At 46.8% G+C, this 19,011-nt stretch overlaps 1 protein-coding gene across 3 annotated transcripts in view; it reads right to left on the bottom strand.

Moving 5' to 3' along the window:
- Window positions 1-2,150: 2,150 nt before the first annotated feature.
- WDR33 (WD repeat domain 33) overlaps window positions 2,151-19,011 on the bottom strand; it is a 113,935-nt gene continuing 97,074 nt past the window's right edge. Inside the window, exons 16-22 of one of the 3 annotated variants that reach the window (XM_017877357.1) lie at window positions 17,389-18,477; window positions 15,294-15,402; window positions 11,402-11,839; window positions 7,519-7,682; window positions 7,316-7,408; window positions 6,543-6,758; window positions 2,151-4,447 (exon numbers count right to left, since the gene is read on the bottom strand). In XM_017877357.1, the coding sequence (XP_017732846.1) occupies window positions 4,388-4,447; window positions 6,543-6,758; window positions 7,316-7,408; window positions 7,519-7,682; window positions 11,402-11,839; window positions 15,294-15,402; window positions 17,389-18,477 (2,169 nt within the window). In that variant the 3' untranslated portion in view covers window positions 2,151-4,387. Of the gene's footprint in view, window positions 4,448-6,542; window positions 6,759-7,315; window positions 7,409-7,518; window positions 7,683-11,401; window positions 11,840-13,203; window positions 13,781-15,293; window positions 15,403-17,388; window positions 18,478-19,011 lie in introns of those variants that run through there. The other 2 variants (XM_017877358.1, XM_017877359.1) reach the window with 2 other exon arrangements.

Consider the following 19,011-nt stretch of genomic DNA (forward strand, 5'->3'; position numbering starts at 1 on the left):
GGCTGCGCTGGTCGGGCTGCTGCCCTGGGGCGGGGGCACCGCGCTGCGCCTCGCGCTGGGTCGCCTGGGCCGCGGCGCCGGCCTCACCAAGGTGCTGCCCGTGTGAGGACCTCGACTCCGCGCCACTGGGGAAGGACGCGTAGCCAGCGCCGTCGGAGACTGCCCCTGCCGAGCCGAGGACTACACGCCGGTGCCTGGACGCCCGCGGCGAAGACCCTGCCGCGACCGCCTGTGAGTCTAAGCCGGGAGCGGTTGCTGCCAGGGGAGGCGACAGCAGCGTTTGGAGGTCCGCGATGTCAGCGTTTCGTGCTGGACTTGGCACGTGCTCTGAAAACAGATGTTGTCGTTGAATTGGTGACAGGATGTGACACGGTTATTAGAAGTTGCTTTCGAAGTAACTGTGATCTTAGGTTCGGCTGAAAAAGGACTTTTCGAATTAGCTGCCCTTGTGATTTTTCTCAGGCTGTTTTGTCATTTTAAAATCCAGCGGTAGATGTAGCTTAGCGACGGTAATTTTTTGTATTGTCTCTGCTAAAAACTTGGAAATTATTCTCTTCAGTGCCAGCGAATCCAGAAAGCTATCAGATTATTAAACACCGAATTCAGCCACTGAGTAAGTGCTTTTAAAAGTACTTAAGATAGTTAATCTCGGGTTTTTTCTTCAGTTAACAAAATCATAAATATGGTGCCTTATAACATGAAAGGAAAATTAGTTCTGTATTTCACGACGAAAGCGATGGACCAAAAGAAATTTCCTGCCCCAAGCAGCATGGGATCCAGGAAGGGGCGCGTACATGCTTAGCGGGCTCTGCGGAAATCCTGCGAATGGGCAGATAATTCTAGATCCAGAAGACCTGAATACCTGTATCTGATGGACACCATGGATTTCTGCAAGCTCGAATTATTCCTCATTGTATGGTCTGCTTTGTAAACTAGTTTACAGTTTGCAGGCTGAACTTAAGATGTTTTTTATATCTAATTGCTGCTTCCTTCATTTTAGGTTCAGCAGTGACTTTTACCTACCGTAATTTATTGCCAGAAAAGTATGAGCCTAACATTCTGATGAGTCCAGAAAACTACGTTTTGTCAGTTAGCAACACTAGGAAGTAAAATATATTTAGAATTTAAACATTGTGTGCTAGTGGTTCTCGCGCTTGACTGTACGTCAGTTACTTGAAGAGCCACACCTCAGATCAACGCAGTGTGAACCAGGGAAGTAGGTCCTAGACATCAGGACCTTTTTAAAGCTCCCCAGGTGATTCTACGTGCCCCAAGGTTGAAGAGCACTTCTGTGCATTGACTTGCACAATTTGAAAATAATGCTTTTCCTGAGCTGGATCCCAGTGTTGCCTAACCAGGGTGTCTGCCGTGCCGCAGTAGAGCACTGCTGCTTCCTCCAACCCCAAAATTTATGTTCCTAAATCAGGTCCCTAAGCACTGTCCCAGCAAGTGACGCAAGTGGCCAACACCCACACTGTAGGCTTGCAGGCTACCCGCCCTGAGATTTGGTGAAGAACACTGGCTTGTTCCCCGTCAGTGAACAAGGTTACCTACCTCAGGCGGCTGCTTGTGAGGGAGCAAATGCATTATTTTCAGAATGATTTATTTTTTTAATTGTAAAGACTTGTGCCATTGGCTCTTCTTTCTAGTCACCTAAATTTCTGTTCTAGTTTTAAATTTCTCTAGAACTTGCAATAGTTGGGGGTTTTATAATGTTTTACAATGTTTATTTCTTAAATAAAAACTTTAAAATTCAACATTTCTCAGCTGGTGGCTCACACCTGTAATCTCAGCATTTTGGGAGGCCATGGCGGGAGGATCTCTTGAGGCCAGGAGTTCAAGACCAGCTTGGGCAACATAGTTAAACCCCATCTCCACAAAAAAATCTTTAAAAAATTTGCCAGATGTGGTGGCACACAACTGTTATCCCAGCTACTCGGGGCGGGGCTGAAATGGGAAGATCACTTGAGCCCAGGAGGTCGAGGCTGCAGTGAGCCGTGATCGCACCACTGCACCCAAGCCTGGGCGACAGCGAGACCCTATCTCATTTTTTCTCAGTTCAAACATTGAAAATCTAGTTTTTATAAGCTTCAAATCACAACATCTAGTATGTATTCTGACAGATGTTTTTAAATGCCATTATGTATTTAATAAATACAATGTAGGTTTATTGTTTTCTCTAAATGAAATCACTCTCAAAATGTGATCTGTCAAGTCCAGTAGAGCTTAAAGGTAAAATGAAAATGTTTAAAATGTGATCTGGTTCTCTGCTTGAGATACTATGTTTTTAAAGTTACAGCCCAAAATAATGAAATTTTTTCCACTGGAATCTCAGGAAAAAAAAGTCTAATCTTGATATGGGTTTGGTCTCTGGATCCGGTTTTAGCTTCATGAAATTTGATTACAGTTTCTCTGTCTTTAAGCTATGCCAGTTGGGGGTGAGTGAAGAAATATCCATAACCTAAAGCAATCTTGAGCCTTATAATAGCATGTTTATGGTGGGGTGCGGATTAAGCTGTAATTTCAAAGTTAAAAAAAATAGTCTGGATTCTAACACTGAAAAGCAGTGTATATGGCTGACATTTTCTCCACATAAATCAGTTAGCTTTTGCTATTTTTTACATTCATGGAGAACCAGTTAGAGTTTCATATACTGTTAAACTATGTCAGTATGCCTTTTCTAAGCAACCACTGAAACTTCCAGCACCAGCAGCCAGGTACTGTGGCTGACACCTGCAATCCCAGCACTTTGGGAGGCCACAGTAGGTGGACCGCTTGAGCCCGGGAGTTTGAGACCAGCATAGGCGATGTGGTGAAACTCCATCTCTACAAAAAATTTAAAAAAAAAATTAGCTGGGCATGGTGGTGTGTGCCTGTAGTCCCGGCTACTAGGGAGGCTGAGGCACAGTCGAAGCTGAAGTGAGCCGTGATTGCTCCACTGCACTCCCGGCTGGGTGAGGGACTGTGTCTCAAAAAAAGAAGAAAAAATGAAACTTCCAGCACCACTAAATGTGCAAAATAAATTTGACTCCTGACGCCAAACTGAAGCTGCCAATGTAATGAAATGTTAAGGTGGCCATAGGACAGTCCTTTTAATAAAAGCTTCCATGTAAAACCAAAATAAAGGTCAGTATAGAAAGTATCATGGGGTATAACAAACTGAATTTTTGGCTTCCAATCCAAACTGGGCTAAATGGTATGTTTATTTCAAACAAGGAATTTGCCGTGGACAAGATCTGTCTGGCTTATTATGAATGAGAAGTACACCCTGCCGTAACACTGGTATTTCCACATAGCTAGTATGGAAGAGAAAGAGATTAATTAAGTGTTCCAAAATTGTTTTAGGAGCTATTTTGGTCCATTCCTTATCAACTCCATGTGTGATTTCAAGTTACCTAAAGGGCATGTGACTTTATTTCTGACTGACATCAAGTTGCTCTCCTCCTCATGACAAGGCGATTCAAATGCAAACTGTGATTCCTGGGAGATGCTCCCAAGGGGGAGCTCCCTCGTTGGACAGCCAGAAGGTTGCATGTTCTCTTCAGAGTACAATTTTCCATCTGTCAGAGCATGTCTGAGTATAACTTTGAACCTACTACAAACTACATTAATTTTCAAGTATTTCTCTATCACAAAAATGGTGTGACAGAATTTGTTGAAAAACACAAAGTTCACAGCTGAGATTAATTTAGATGACTTAGTGGTTACTACGCTCATGAACATCAGCGGTAACCGTGCACTCCTCGGCAGATGGGATGCGGTGGAAACCAAAGGTTTCCTTAAGGCAAGCACTCCACAACTAGTTTTCTGTTAATTCTTGCGTAAATCACATTCTGTATTCATACAAAACTTTTATGTTTTCTCTGACAAACTGTACACATAGAAACAAATTTCCAAATGGACAGGAACTTAAATTTGTGGAGATGCCCCATGTCTTGTGAGACTTAAAAAAAAAAAAAAAGATCCCAGCTTTTATCTTCACAAAACAACATGGGAGTTGGGGCAATGAGGGTGGACAGGACAGGACAGGGCCAGCTGGGCTGGTAGCTGGCAGCAGTCTCTTCATCTTGAAGACCTCATTGAGGGTTCCTGGGATTCAGGTGCCCAGAAGAGCTCAGGGCTACAACGGTGCAGGCTTCCTTTTGTTTCTCTTAGTAAGTCCACAAGAAGTTCTTAAATACTGTCCAGAGAGGCCTCAGGGTACTCAGTTCCAACTTCTACCGACCCCTTCCACCACCCCGTGAAGCTCCTCGCCTGGGCGGGCCAGAGTTCATGTTACTCCCTCTACCCCAGTTACTGCCACTCCGGCCCCCTCGAGAAGGAGTGCCACTGCCTGGAGGGCCCCCAAAAGGTTCATCTCTGTGGTATCCATCGTGGTGTTCTCCGTCTAAGGAACTGGAACGCCCAGATTTGGGCACTCTCTGGGCAGGTCCTGGGCCCCCGCGGCCTGAAATAAAAGAAAATTTCACATGGGACTTTTTGTATTAGCAACTCTTGACAGTAACTCCCAGTACAAACTTGACTCTCTGATGACAGTGGACCAGTTCTGGTGGGTGCCAGGGAGACTGGCAGTGGTATTCAGAGTATTGAGAGGTGTGCCTCTACCCTTTCCTGACCCTGCCTCCCCCTTCCTGGCTTATTGCCATGGGCCTCAGCATCAGCCAGATCCGTGTCCCTAGGGCTGTGACAGACGATGGGAAGCCAAGAGATGAGCACAGAGCACCTTCAGGGAGATCCGGCCACACTGGGCCATGTCCCAGGCCATGGGACGTGTACCTACCTGCTCCCAGCTACCAGGGTATGTTGAGGGAAGGTTTGAATACACTGACTTAACTTTGGAAGTACACGCTGCTAATGTTAATAAAAAGTGCTCCAACTAGGATGAGTGTTCACTGGAACTGTCCTGTGACATGTGGCACTTTTGGCTTCCTAAATATTTCTTGAAAAAACAAAAGCACAAAAACCCCACAAAACACTGGCTTTCAGGTTATATCACCTAGGCACAGCTTAACTCGCTTCAGACTTGAACACACAAATGTTTAGGTACTATTAAAATTCTTTCATTCTGCTGGAGCTTGAGAATACATTTTTTAAAAAAAAGAAAAAGGAAAAAAAATCTACCCTGTAAGAATTTTTTCCTCAGGAAATGATAGGATTTGGTCACATCTCCCACAATGCCCTCTCAGAAGACTACTGCAAACTATCTGCGGTCTTATATTTTGTAATAGAATATGAATCTAGCTGAGATGAAGTTAGGAGAACCAGCCAAAGGAACAATCTTGGCTTCTTTTCTTACAAAGTGCAGCTTCAACCCACCTGAGGGCACCTGGGCAGAGTGTCAGCTACTACGTCATTCCCATGCTAACTGCATGTCCTTGACCAGAGGGACCTAATAATGGTGCGCCAAGTACCCAAGAAAGTCAGCCAAGGTCACAGCACGCTGGCTAGTAGTACAGTGTGTTTATGCAGGGAGATCTACTGATGATACATAAGGTAATTTCTGAGGGTTTTGTTGAGACAAACAACTATCAAGACCAAATGGCAGGCCAGGCACGGTGGCTCATGCCTGCAATGCCAGCACTTTGAGAGGCCAAGGCAGGTGGATCACTTGAGGCCGGGTTCGAGACCAGCCTAGCCAACATGGCAAAAGCCCATCTCTCTAAAAACACGAAAATTAGCTGGGTGTGGTGGCGCACACCTGTAGTCCTAGCTACTGGGGAGACTGAGGCACAAAAATCGCTTGAACCCAGGAGGCGGGGGTTGCTTGTAGTGAGCCAAGATCACACCACTGCACTCCAGCCTGGGTGACAGAAAAAAACCCAAAAAGACCAAATGGCAGAATTCTGTACTGGAAGGACTGTCCACACAGACAGGCCAACTTCGGGAGCAGAGCACAAGCTGGGCACGTGGGGAGCAGCCTTCCCAGGAGCCTCCGAGCCACAGCACCTGTGCACCTACCCCGCTGCCTTGCAACGAGAGTTGTCGTCAGCCTTCGGACGCGAATGCTCTTGGCTTAAGTTAGTGCTGCCTATAAAATAAAGCTCCAGAGTTTCCAGTTGAGGAGAGAATCTCCTGTGCCCCCGGAAACACTGCGCATAGACCACGTTTTCCAAAGTCTCTGTGACTCTGAGCACAAGCAGTGTTCCTCTAGATCCAGGCTAAAAAACCAACAGAGCACCCAAGAGAGGACAACTCTTCCCCTCCCACTGAGAGCCCCTGAGGGTTCCAAGCAGCCTTCGTGGAGGGCAGACTGCCAGTGAGAGCAGGGCTCCCAGAGAGCAAGCCCAGCAGAGAGTACTGGGGCATCTTGGCAGAGCACTGAAGTGAAAACCTCAAGCGAACGGGGATTCCTGGAGGCAAGTGGAGTCCTGTGCGGGGCCAAGTTGCAGTCCACCAGATGACAGCTTGTGTGGCACTGGCACCACATTCAGGAGCATGTGCCTCTGCACAGCCCAGGCTGCAAGGGCATGTGCAGCAGATGCAGGCAAGGCCTCCACCAGCCCCTGCAGCTCCTAGAACCATAACCACTGGCCTGCTCTTACCTTTGCCTCCTCGGTCTTCAGACGGGCCTCCTGAGGCCTCCATCTCTCTGTGCTCAGAAGTGCCTGGGCCATCATGCCAGGGGCGCTTTCGGGGAGGTAGGGATGCCATGTCCATGCCTTGGAGAGAAGAGGAGCGTTCTCTGCTGGCCGGGGAATGACCATCATGAGGCGGATGATCAGGTCGGGGAGCATCACGAAAATGTTCATGACCTGGCCCTGAAACAAGAAGCAAATCTGCTTACAGGAAAGCACAGTGTGGCCAAAGCAGATGGGAATGACACTGTAGAGAGTAGGGAGCAACTCACAAGCCACCGTCACTCATGCTGAATGCCCACCACAGGCCAGGGTTGGTAAGCCACCTAGACTAAGATCCAGAGAACTGGTTCTCAGGTGGTGGTGTATCAAGACGTCTTTACGGTCTCAAATTACTGAGGACTCCTAAGAGATTTTGTTAGAGTTATAACTACAAATATTTACCATATTAGCAACTGACACTGAGAAAATTTTAATTCACTTAACTTTATTCTCCAAAAACGATTTAGTGGAAAGAGCAGTCCTGTTTTATACTCAGATCCCTGTAATGTCAGGCAGATTCCTCTGCTCTCATTCCACCTGCTGAGATCAAGTTCTGTGGCTGCAGGGCAGGAGACAGCCCAGGCCCCCGGGAGACATGAGCTGGAAAGAGGGGACCCGATGCACCCCAGAGAGGGCCCTCAGAACTCACTTTGTGAACTGCTATCTAGAGTTACCCAACAAGCGGTTCTTTTCCTTACCAGGCTCTCTGTTTCCATCCCAGGAATCTGGCTTCCGCCCTCCTTCAAAGCGAGGGAACTCGTCAGGAGTGGGAAGTAAACCCTTCCTTCCTCCTACACAACAGAGCAAACAGTGCTGCACTCAGACTGTTCCCGGTATATTCACAACCACTGTATTCTGCACCCTATCCTTCCAGACCAGGTGTCCTTAGTAACTCGCTCACCTCGTGGGGTACCCCGACCTCGACCTCTGAGATCTCGTCCTCGGGCCGCTTCCTCAGAAGCATCAAAATTCTCCTCTGGACCAAAGTCTTCAGGACCAGGAAAACCATCCCTTCCTCTGGGGGGAGCACGGCCCTCATGCCTCGGCGGGGCTCCTCTTCTGAAACTATAAAGAGAAAACAGCAGAATGTCCATCTCAGGGAACACCTTGCCACTCTTAAGTTTACGTTTCAAAAAAGCATGTGATATGAGAAAGCATGATATAATGCTGATTGGGAGGAAAACAAAATAAAACTGTATTTTGAAAGGACACATTGTATAATCCTATTAATACTACCAGAGGCAAAAACAGACCAGAAGGAAACATACCAGAGGGTGGGGTTACTGTAAGCTGCTTTTAGGCTTTTAGGAATAATAATAACATCAACATTTTTAAAGTGCCTATACCATGCCAAGTACTTTACAAGTATACTTTGTTTCATTCATTTCATTCTCACAGCCACCATATGAAGCTGGTATTAGCAGCAGCTCCATTGATGAGAACACTGAGGCCCAGATTACTGACATTTATTCAAGGACATAGAGTAAGTGCTGGTGATCTGAACTGAGCCAGTCTTGACCCTTGGCCCAGGTTCTGTATCACTGCCTCACAAATACTTGTCATTATCATCTATATTTGTATGATGAACATTTATGACTTATATAATCAGAAAAATGGGGGCACAGATCGTGTCTGCCAACCATACTGGACCTGTTTGTGGGTAGGGGCTCTGCCATCTGCCCCAGCCCACAGCCTCCACCCAGGGGCAGGCCTCCGTGGCCACGAGCTGCACTCATGGCCCTGGTCCACAGCTGATAGGCACACAGGCCAGCATCTGGCTTACAGGCAGCCATCCACTGGCTAGCTGGCAGCCTGGAGCCCTGCTTAGTGAACAGCTTCCCCTTCTCTCAGGAATTTTGGAGCTAGGAGACTACATTGACTGGGAGCATTGCTGAGGCACACAGGGTACCAGGAGGCCTGTGCAAAAGAAGAGCAAGTGACCTTCTGGCAGCGCACACTGAGAGGCAGCGGCGCCACCCTCCAGGGCCCCTCTGCATGAACTGCACGGCCTCCTCCCAGGCCGAGCCTCTGCTCTTCCTCTGGTTTCCATTCCATTGCCTTTTACCCTAATCTTCTACTTGGAAGATTTTCAAACTTAGGGTAAAGCTGAAAGAACAGTACAATGAACATCCCAGATCCTCCACCCAGATCAATCCCTTCTTCATATTTTGCCACGCGTGCTTTATCTTCTCCGTCCAGCTACTCACAAACGTGTTCTAAACCATTTGAAAATCAGTTGCCCACAGGAGCTTCACCCCTAAATGCTTCAGTACATTTCTTCTAAGAACAAGGACTTTCTCCTGTATAACCACAATACCTTTACACTCTTATACACCAGCCTAGGCTGTGGGTCTGCACTGACAGATGAAAGACAATACAAATCAAGACAGGGTGTCCAGGCATGGTGGCTCACACCTGTAATCCCAGCACTTGGGGAGGCCGAGGAAGGCAGATCACTTGAGGCCAGGAGTTCGAGACCAGCCTAGCCAACATGGCTAAACACCATCTTTACTAAAAATACAAAACAGCTAGGCGTGGTAGCACGTGCCTGTAATCCCAGCTATTCGGGAGGCTGAAGCACAAGAATCGCTTGAACCCAGGAGGCGGAGGCTGCAGTAAGCAGAGATTACGCCACTGCACTTCAGCCTGAGCAACAAAGCAAGACTCCCTCTCAAAAAAAAAAAAAGAAAAAAGAAAAAAAGGGTAAAATGTAACATTTTGCACAAGATGCAGAGATTCAATAAGCCAGTGAACATTATGTAGATATAAAGCTCTTCTAGTCATAAAAGGCCATGTCAAAGGTAATGCTTGCATATCATTAAGAGAGGGTCTTAAAAACACTGGGAGCCCTTACATCTTTATTTTTAACCTCCCTATCCCCACTTCCCAAAACAATTGCTTCCTTAGCCCCCACTATGTCATGCTTCCAGGCCTGTCATCAGCCATGCTTTTCTCACCACCCCTGAGGGTGGGCTGGCCAACCTAACTCAAACACATATATATGTGTCTCGCCCTGTCACCCAGGCTAGAGTGCAGTGGTGCAATCTCAGCTCACTGCTACCTCTGCCTCCTGGGTTCAGGCGATTCTCCTGCCTCAGCCTCCCAAGTAGCGGGCATTTACAGGCACGCACCACCATGCCTGGCAAATTTTTTGTATCTTTAGTAGAGACAGGGTTTCACTATGTTGGCCGGGCTGGTCTGGAACGACTGACCTCACGACGCCCACCTCGGCCGGCCTCCTAAAGTGCTGGGATTACAATTGTGAGCCACTGTGCCCAGCATTAACTACCTATTCACAAGAAGAGTAAGAAATGGAATGAAAGGGCCAGGCACGGTGGCTCACGCCTGTAATTCCAGCACTCTGTGGGGCTGAAGAACGTGGATCACTTGAGGTCAGGAGTTCCAGACCAGCCTGGCCAACATGGTGAAACCCCATCCTACTAAAAATACAAAAATTAGCCAGGCGAGGTGGCGTGTGCCTGTATCCCAGCTCCTCAGGAGGCTGAGGCAGGAGAATCACTTGAACCCGGAAGGTGGAGGTTGCAGTGAGCTGAGATCGTGCCACTGCACTCCAGCCTGGTGACAGAGCAAGACTCCATCTCAAGAAAAAAAAAAAAAGAAATGGGATGGAAGGACATGGACAGCTAAGGAGCAGTCAGAGACTACAGTAAAAGCTGAAGTGCTGAACAGCATGGGCCTGAAGCCCATCTCCGACATCTACCGCCCGCCAGACCTCGGAAAGTCAAGACACTGCTCTCATTCCGTCTGAGTCAGCATAAGAGGCTGACAGTCGCACCTATCTCACAAATTCTTTAAATAAAATGAAGTCATTAATTTCCTAAATTAAAACAGATTCCTCGAATTAAATGAGGTAACAACATCTGACACAAAATAAACACTCAATTATCATCATCTTTAATTATTCTGAGTCTCACTTGAGATTTTACTATTTCCTGGGTGTTTGTTTTGTTTTTCTTTTAAGAGACAGGGTCTTGTTCTGTAGGCCAGGCTGAAGTGCAATGGCATAATCATAACTCACTGTAGCCTCCTGGCCTCAGCTGATCCTCCCACCTCAGCTTCCTGAGTAGCTAGGACTACAGGCGTGCACCACCACACCCGGCTAATTTTTAATTTTTTTTGTAGAGATGGAGTTACACTATGCTGTTCAGGCTGTTCTTGAATTCCTGGCCTCAAGTGATCCTCCTGCCTCAGCCACCCAAAGTGCTGGGATTACAGGCATAAGCCACACTGGTCCTGGGCTAATTCCTGTTTCTTTCTCCACATTTCTTCTGTTCCTTCAACTCCCCAAGCAGGCTGAGATGAGTGTTCAAGCCTGATCTAAGTTTAACAGGAAGATTGTTTTTCAGTTTAAGTTTGTTAAGATTATTGGGCAATTACACAAAACTCGCATCTATTTCACAACCCCTTTATTTCCAATCTAGGTAGCTGCCTCATATTTCATCATTCTAATCAAGAAGAACCTGGCAATTTTAAGTCAGATCCCAGCAAGTCTTGTAGTATACTGATCCTCCCATCTCTTTAAAAGGACCAAAATTAAAAAAATAAGCAAAACGAAAAGACTTCTAGACAGCAAAGATTAAAACAAGACTAAGGTTAAAAAAGCACACTTTTCTTAAAAGTCCAAATGCAAACTCTAGAGAGTATGGGGCTAGTAATTGATGTAATTCTCTTTCCTCCAGAAAAAGAAGAAAGAGACCTTTGTGGAGAGAGCAGATGAAAAGCTCCACTGAAGACGGAACGGGCCCACAAAGTATCTGTCCCACCTTTCTTCTCTGCGCCCTCGAAAACGTGGGTCCTCGGGATCCCGGGGGAAACGTTCGTCTCCGGGTCTGCGGCCTTCCCACGCCCCCGGAGGGCCTCGGGCTGAACCCCGGCCATCCCCTCGCTGAATTCCCTGTGATCAGGGGGAAACGGAGGCCCAGGGCCCCCTCGCCTCCACTTCTCTTCTTGCGGTAAAGGTCCTCCTCGCCCCTCAAATTCACGTAACCGGTGGCCAAAGCGCTTGTCAGGGTGGAAGTCATCTGGTCTGCTGAAGTCATCGGGGAAGTCTGGGTGAGGGCCACGCCTATCAGGGGGACCCCTGCAGTCCTGGCCACCCCGGAAAGGCCCCCTCTCGGGCCCATGCTCAGGCCCGCCGCTCTGCTCATGCCGCCTCTCTGACATCGGGCCCATGTGATGGTTTGGAGGGCCGCGGGAGTCACCTAAAGGAAACAAAGCTGACTTTTACCATGTCTTCCAGGAAACCTGCCAGCATAGGTCTGATCTGTAGCATCTCCACATTTCAGAATACATTCTTTATTGAGAATGGTTTCCCTCCTTGGCTCTCAGCTTAGGAGACAAATGTCCCTGAGGCATTGTATAATAGAACAGGAGCTTTGGGGTGCAGATTTCAACTTCATCACCCACTCACTAGGGCAAATTACTCATCTCAAATGAGATCAGCAGTGCCTCTCCATCTCTTAGTTCACACTGGAAAAATGAGGGAGCCTCCTGGGCTTCAGAAGGAGCTTCCTTTGTCTGCCCCTATTCTTTCAGGCATTTCATTAGGGCCACCTGCTCCACATCCAAGGAGGACACAACAGAGGAAATTAATGCTGCAGGCCAGGAAGCGCACCAAGAATTCACCTCTGCACCCGTCAACAGGGCGCCACTGCCACCCATGCCATCCCTCCTCTAACCCCAAGAATTCACCTCTGCACCCATTAACAGGGCACCACTGCCACCCATGCCATCCCTCCTCTAACCCCAGCTTGTTACACTTGATTCCTCTGTAAGGTACATGCAATCACCGGCCTCTCAAATACCTGCCTGATGACCAAACAGCCCTGCTGGGCTTCAGTGTCGGGGTTTTCTGCACCTCTCTATGAATGTTGTTCCTCATCTACAATATTCTCACCATTCTTTGAAGACAGTGTTTGGAATCCCACTAAAGTTTTCTAAAATATTTGAAAATATGTACCATAGTGAAAGTACTGAATAAAGATGGAAAGATGCCAGTTACATGTGTGATGGTTAACTTAGTTCACCTCCTCACTTGGAAGGGACTGTTTTCCCATCTACTGAACTACTGCAGCTTTTGTAAATGTTTACCTATTTTTGGTCAACATACAATTTAAATCAAGCACTTTTAAAAAGTAGGTAGTAAAAGGATACTCTTGATTCTAAAACAAAACTGTGTTTTTAAAGTGAAATTCCTCCAATAGCCCAGTTTATGCCGTTTACTGCTTTTCCCTGGCAATAAAGACAAACCCCTCCTGTACCCCAGCCAGCCATAATTCTCACGTCCCCGCCAACAGCATCCCTCCTCTTTCTTTTCTTTTTTTTTTTTTTTTTTTTTTTTTTTGAAACAGAGGCTTACTCTGTCACCCAGGCTGGAGTGAAGTGGTGTGATCTCAGTTCACTGCAACCTCCACCTTACGGATTCAAGTGATTCTCCTGCTTCAGCCTCCCGAGTAGCTGGGATTACAGGTACTACGCCTAGCTAATTTTTGTATTTTTAGTAGAGACAGGGTTTCACCATGTTGGCCAGGCTAGTCTTGAACTCCTGACCTCAAGTGATACATCCAGTCCGCCTCCCAAAGTGCTGGGATTACAGGCATGTGTCACTGCACCTGGCCCCTCCCTTTTCATTTTCGTTCATTTCTATTGGCTATTTCAATTCTTCCTTACCATGCAATATATATAAAACGCTTGGAAATCTCAGGATAAAAATGTGCCATTAAAGGAGTCTCTCTTTTCCAGCTCTTTTTCATCTGTCTCATTTACCCGTCCTCTCCTCTCTACTCAGCAGTTTGCAAAGATCCTAGCTCCATTTCCTTCTGGCAGACAGGCTCCTTCACTTCTCAGTGTGTTCCTGCAGCTAATGGCTTCTTCACTGACATGGTGTTGTTTGAACTTAGTGTAATCTTGGAAACAGCAGACCTTTGGAGTAAGGAAGCTAAACATATTCCGTTTGGACTTACCTATGAATATTAATCCTCCCATTACCTCTATCTGTTTAAAAGTACCCTGCTCCTCAAGGAAAGAAACCCACCACTACAAATTAGAAGGGATGTGGCCACCAGTGATGGGGCGGCGGCAGCGGTTATTCCAGTAGGGGATGGCAGGGCCACTTTCTCGGCTCTCCCTTCTCCCTTTGGTCCCTGGGAGGAGAAAGGAGGAAGAGAAAGAAAGGGGGCGGGGGATAAAGAGAACAGGGAAAGAGCAAGGATGAGAGGGAAGGAGGTGGAGACAGACACAGGGCAGGGAGAGGAAGAGAGGCAGCTCTCAGTTTGCTGATGGCGATAACTTGGGGGGTAAAAGACTCTCCTTTTGTTTCTCTAGTTCCCTGTGGGCCACCTTCCTTCCGTAGAGCCTCTACTACCACTTCCACACAATGGGAAAGCAGTAAACACTCTCCAGTTCCCTTACCTCTAATCTCACACATAAATTCAACATTAGCATAAATTCACAAAGTCCTAGGGCTGTAATGCTGACAAGGACTTTTCTTAATTGGATAAAATGGGGGCAAGAATCTTAACATGTACTACACAGTGCTGTGGGCTTAGCCAATTAAAACTGAGAGTGTAAAGTTCTGTGAAGGCAACCTCTGCGGTCCTCCTGATTCTCCGAGCTGTGGTCTCTCCCTGCTATGAAGTGTGTGTTGAACATAACACAGTGTTCCCTCACTCTCCTCCATCCACACTCCGAGTCACCCCCTCCAACTCTCCCCAACAGCGAGCTGCCTACCGCGCTCCTGCTCCAACTCGGGAAGGATTAACTCTAAACTCCCAAATAGCCCCACATCTCAATACTAATCATTCTCATCTCTTTCCTTTTCATATCAACAACCTGAGGAACCACATATGGGTAGAGTGCTTTCTTCTTTTCAAATGGTGCAGAACTACATAACCAGCTAAAGAATTCAATATATGACAGGATTTGGGAGGACACGGTGTGATAATAAAAACACTGTCAAAAAATTTAAGCAGAAACAATTCATCTCTTCAGGATGGTAGAAACATACATTTGCGGCCGGGCGCGGTGGCTCAAGCCTGTAATCCCAGCACTTTGGGAGGCCGAGACGGGCGGATCACGAGGTAAGGAGATCGAGACCATCCTGGCTAACACGGTGAAACCCCGTCTCTACTAAAATACAAAACTAGCTGGGCGAGGTGGCGGGCGCCTGTAGTCCCAGCTACTCAGGAGGCTGAGGCAGGAGAATGGTGTAAACCCGGGAGGCGGAGCTTGCAGTGAGCTGAGATCTGGCCACTGCACTCCAGCCTGGGCGACAGAGCGAGACTCCGCCTCAAAAAAAAAAAAAAAAAAAAAAAAAAAATACATTTGCACTCAGTGAGCACCAGGAACCACCTGCATTGGCAACAGATGGGCAAGGCCAGCCCTGCCACACAGGCACAACTGCCAGAGCCTGTTCGGGTGCCTTCACTGTCAGCTTCTGGGGTGAGGGGCTTACTTCCTCTGGCCAGCGTTGCTGCTTACTAAACAGATCTAAGAAAACGACCAAAGACAAAGTTCCTACCTGAATGACCATGCCCTTATTTTGCCCAGAGGTTCAAATGACCAGTCTATCAATGACTGACCAACAAAACTATTTACTGTAAAATGTGCACAAAGGTGGTAGAATATAATCTTTTATTCAGCTGAGCAGATATTTACCTTTGTTGGGGCCAGGTCCTTGTCCGGGGTTCAGAGGAGGAATGCGACCTTGTGCGCCCTGCTGCCCTAGGCCTGGTATCAGGGGTGGGGGGCCTGTGCTCTGTCCTTCCTGAAAATATGTTTTTAAAGTGAGGGTATGAAATCACAGGCTTGTGCTACATAAATAGCGACTGTATCATAATATGACAACATAAAAACACCCAGTAAATATTTAGCTAGTGAGATGACAGCAACATTGTCCTTAAATCAGGAGAAAGGAGATACTTCTCTTACTATAATAATTTTTTTAAAACACCTGTATTTTAAACCTGTTGACAACTGTTATTTAAAATTAGATCTTTACTTGTAATGCCAAAAAAGAACATTAATGGAATGTCAGAAATCCTAACACAGTAACACTAACTTAAACCAATTAAAACAACTGGTTTAAGTAACTGGTCTGGTTAAAGTGAAGCAAGTCAGATTTCAGCATATAAGGAATAAGAGCACAAATTTTCATCGGGCAACTTCTGAGATCTGAAATGCACTACAAAGTATCAGATCTTCAGACTCATTCTACCAGTATTTCTATAGGTCAATTAAAATTTCAGAATCATGCTTTCCATGTATAAAACCTTTTACTACATGGTACAATAAAAAATCTCATTGAATTGTCCCAGAAACTCAGGCCTGTCCTTGTGACTCTGACATGTTTCAGTTATAACACAGTAGCTAAAGTTCACATTTTTTTATCCTCCAAAATGAAAACTGTTAATTTACTACCAGAAAGTTAGGAAAACAGCTTATAATAAATATTATACACACATAAACTGAGCAGTAAATTAATAAAATATATAATACTTCAAGATTTAGGGCAATTTAGAATGGCAATCCTATATTTAATTCATCCTAACTTCTGAGAAGTGCTGAATAAAAATCTGGAAATAACTCAGATGCCATCAGATTCTCCATTGCTATGACACTTTTAGGTTCTGGAAGATCTACTTTAGAATAGTAGATAATTTGTTTTAGTTAGTTAGTTGAGTTCAGGGAACCCAATGGTCATCTTTACATTAGGGATTCCTGGTGGTATTTGAAAAACCAAAACAGATTGTGCTTTCTACATCCGTAGCATCCCCTTTCTCCAAGTGTCTCAGGGAGTCAATATTCGCTTACTCACTCATATTTTTAGTCCAGTGTGGACCAAAAGTGAATTTTCAGGGACACAACTCAGTTATTCATACCCAAATAATGCCTCCAGACTAAGAACTTGAGAAAAGCATAAAATGCACATAGCTGAGCAGTATTACATCTATTTATGCTCATGCAATTCTTTTTGTAATTGACTCCCCAAGCAACCTGAACTTTCCTCACAGTATCTCTCAAGCACAAGCTCAGCAAATGAGCAATAAAATTGGCTAACAAAACAGAGTCTTCAAAAAAGGAGAATTTCTACAGAAATGCTCTTTCCTGCAAATACTGTTATATGTGAGTTGAAAACAACTTGAGCAGAGTTTCATCCAAAGGGTCACCATTTCCAGAATGCTTAGCTCAATTCTGGAATCACAGGTCTCTTTTATTTCTATTCACTGTAAAAACAGAGTGAGGTACAGAGTCTATAGTATACTCATGAGTTAAATATCCCATCCTATCTCTTCAAAGCAGAGTTGGTGACTCAGTGGCTGGCGGGCCCATGGAACACCAGGCTGCAATGTAAAGGGCCCGGAAAAGGAGGCATGACAGCCTCAGAGCCGACCACCATGTAAAACATGCTTCCTCCTCAGGGTCACAGCTCTCCTGGAGCCCTGGGACAATTATCAACTGTACTCAAATGAGAGTTGACCTTTTCTGGAAGAAACCCTATTACCAAAAAAAAGAAAAAAGGTGAGAAGTAAAAATGAATACTGAGATGTACTTAATGGGAGTATAACCTAACTCATCATTCTTATGATTTCCTTCTTCAGCCAGGAGGCTAGTATCTTAAGCTACTGCCACTACTTGATTTAAGTATTTATATCCCGCTGTGACCATTTTCCACAATACTCAGCAGTATCGCTTCTGTGCAGCGTGTATTTTCCCAGTGTGTTAATGCCGGTAAGCTGGAAATGAATAATACCTGGTTGAAGGGGGCCCGGGGCCCATCACCTAGCAGAGGCGTTTTCTGCTGCTGGAATGGTATTGGCCCTTGAGATGGGTGTGGCCCTCTTGCTGGGTTCTGCTGTCCCTGAGGTCCGGGGGGTCCTTGCATGCCACCCTGGGGTGGAGGTCCTAAAGAGCCCTGGGGTGGCCCCTGCTGACTTTGTGAGCCTGGAGGCCCTCGCAATTCCTGGGGAGGTCCCAGCATTGATCCTTGGGGTGGAGGCCCCTGCATGCCTCGGATCTCCTGAGGACCTCTCATTTCCTGAGGGCCGTGTCCCAGTAGTCCACTTGGAGGGTGAGGTCCTCTCATCTCTTGAGGCGGGTGGCCCATCATCATCCCTTGGGGAGCAGGACCCTGGTTCTCCCGGGGGCCTGGAGGCCCCTGCATTCCTCTTGGATTCAATCCCATCAGAGGTCCCTGAGACACAGGACCTTGGATCCCTTGAGAGCCTGGCCCGCCTTGGATCCCATGAGGATGAGGAGGTCCTTGCATTCCTCTGGGACCAGGTGGTCCCTGCATACCTTGAGTACCTGGAGGCCCCTGTGGGCCCAAGTGACCCTGAGGGCCAGGCGGACCTTGGGGACCTATGTGACCCTGTGGGCCAGGTGGACCCTGAGGACCCATATGACCTTGAGGACCAGAACTACCTTGTGGTCCAGGTGGCCCTTGAGGTCCCAAAGGGCCATGAGGTCCAGGATGCCTCTGCATTCCTTGGGGCCCATGCATGTCCTGAGGCCGTGGCAACCCCTGGGGCGGGCCCTGGGGTCCCTGTGGTCCCATGAATCCTTGTGGCCCCCCACTTCCCTGATGCAATGGAGGACCTTGTGGTCCCATTTGTCCCTGGGGTCCAGGAGGCCTAAACTGTCCCTGTGGACCTGGAGGCCCCATTTGAGCCATGTTCATTGGCATCTGCTGAGATGGATGGGGCTGTTGAAAACCTTGAGGAATCTGAGACATTGGACCTTGTCCTGGAAAAGGCTGGGGTCCAAGGAGAGGGGTGCCAGATGAGGGAGGAGGCTGAATTTGCTCAACTTGTTTCTGTGCAAGTCTTTCAATTTTAAGTTGCTGGAAAGAAAGAAAGAAAAAAGCATGTTGAATAAATAGGCCAGAACCCTTGAAAATGACAATATTGCTGTCATGTATTCCATTAGGGGACTCTCAAAATAAACATAAAAACTGCTCAAACTCTTCATTCTCCAGTGGTGATTAGGGTCCGTGCAACACTCAAGCACTGTAAGGAGTTTTAGGTTCGTTCTCATTCTTTTTAAGTCCTGGGACACAGCAGTAAGGATTTTTTTTTTTTTCCGTCCCCTAAGCTGGAATGTAGTGGTGCGATCATAGTTCACTACAGCCTCACCCTCCTGGACTCAAACGATCCTCCCACCTCGGCCTCCGGAGTAGCTGGGACTACAGGCACGTGCCACCGCACCCAGCTAATTATTATTATTATTATTATTATTATTATTATTATTATTATTTGTAGAGATAGGGTCTTGCTGTATTGCCCAGGCTAATCTCAAACTCCTGGGTTCAACTGATCCTCCTGCCTCGCCTCCCAAACTGCTGGGATTACAGGCGTGAGGCACTGTGCCTGGCCTA

Source organism: Rhinopithecus bieti, unplaced genomic scaffold (assembly GCF_001698545.2).
Source record: "Rhinopithecus bieti isolate Rb0 unplaced genomic scaffold, ASM169854v2 scaffold_10223, whole genome shotgun sequence".
NCBI lineage: Eukaryota > Metazoa > Chordata > Mammalia > Primates > Cercopithecidae > Rhinopithecus > Rhinopithecus bieti.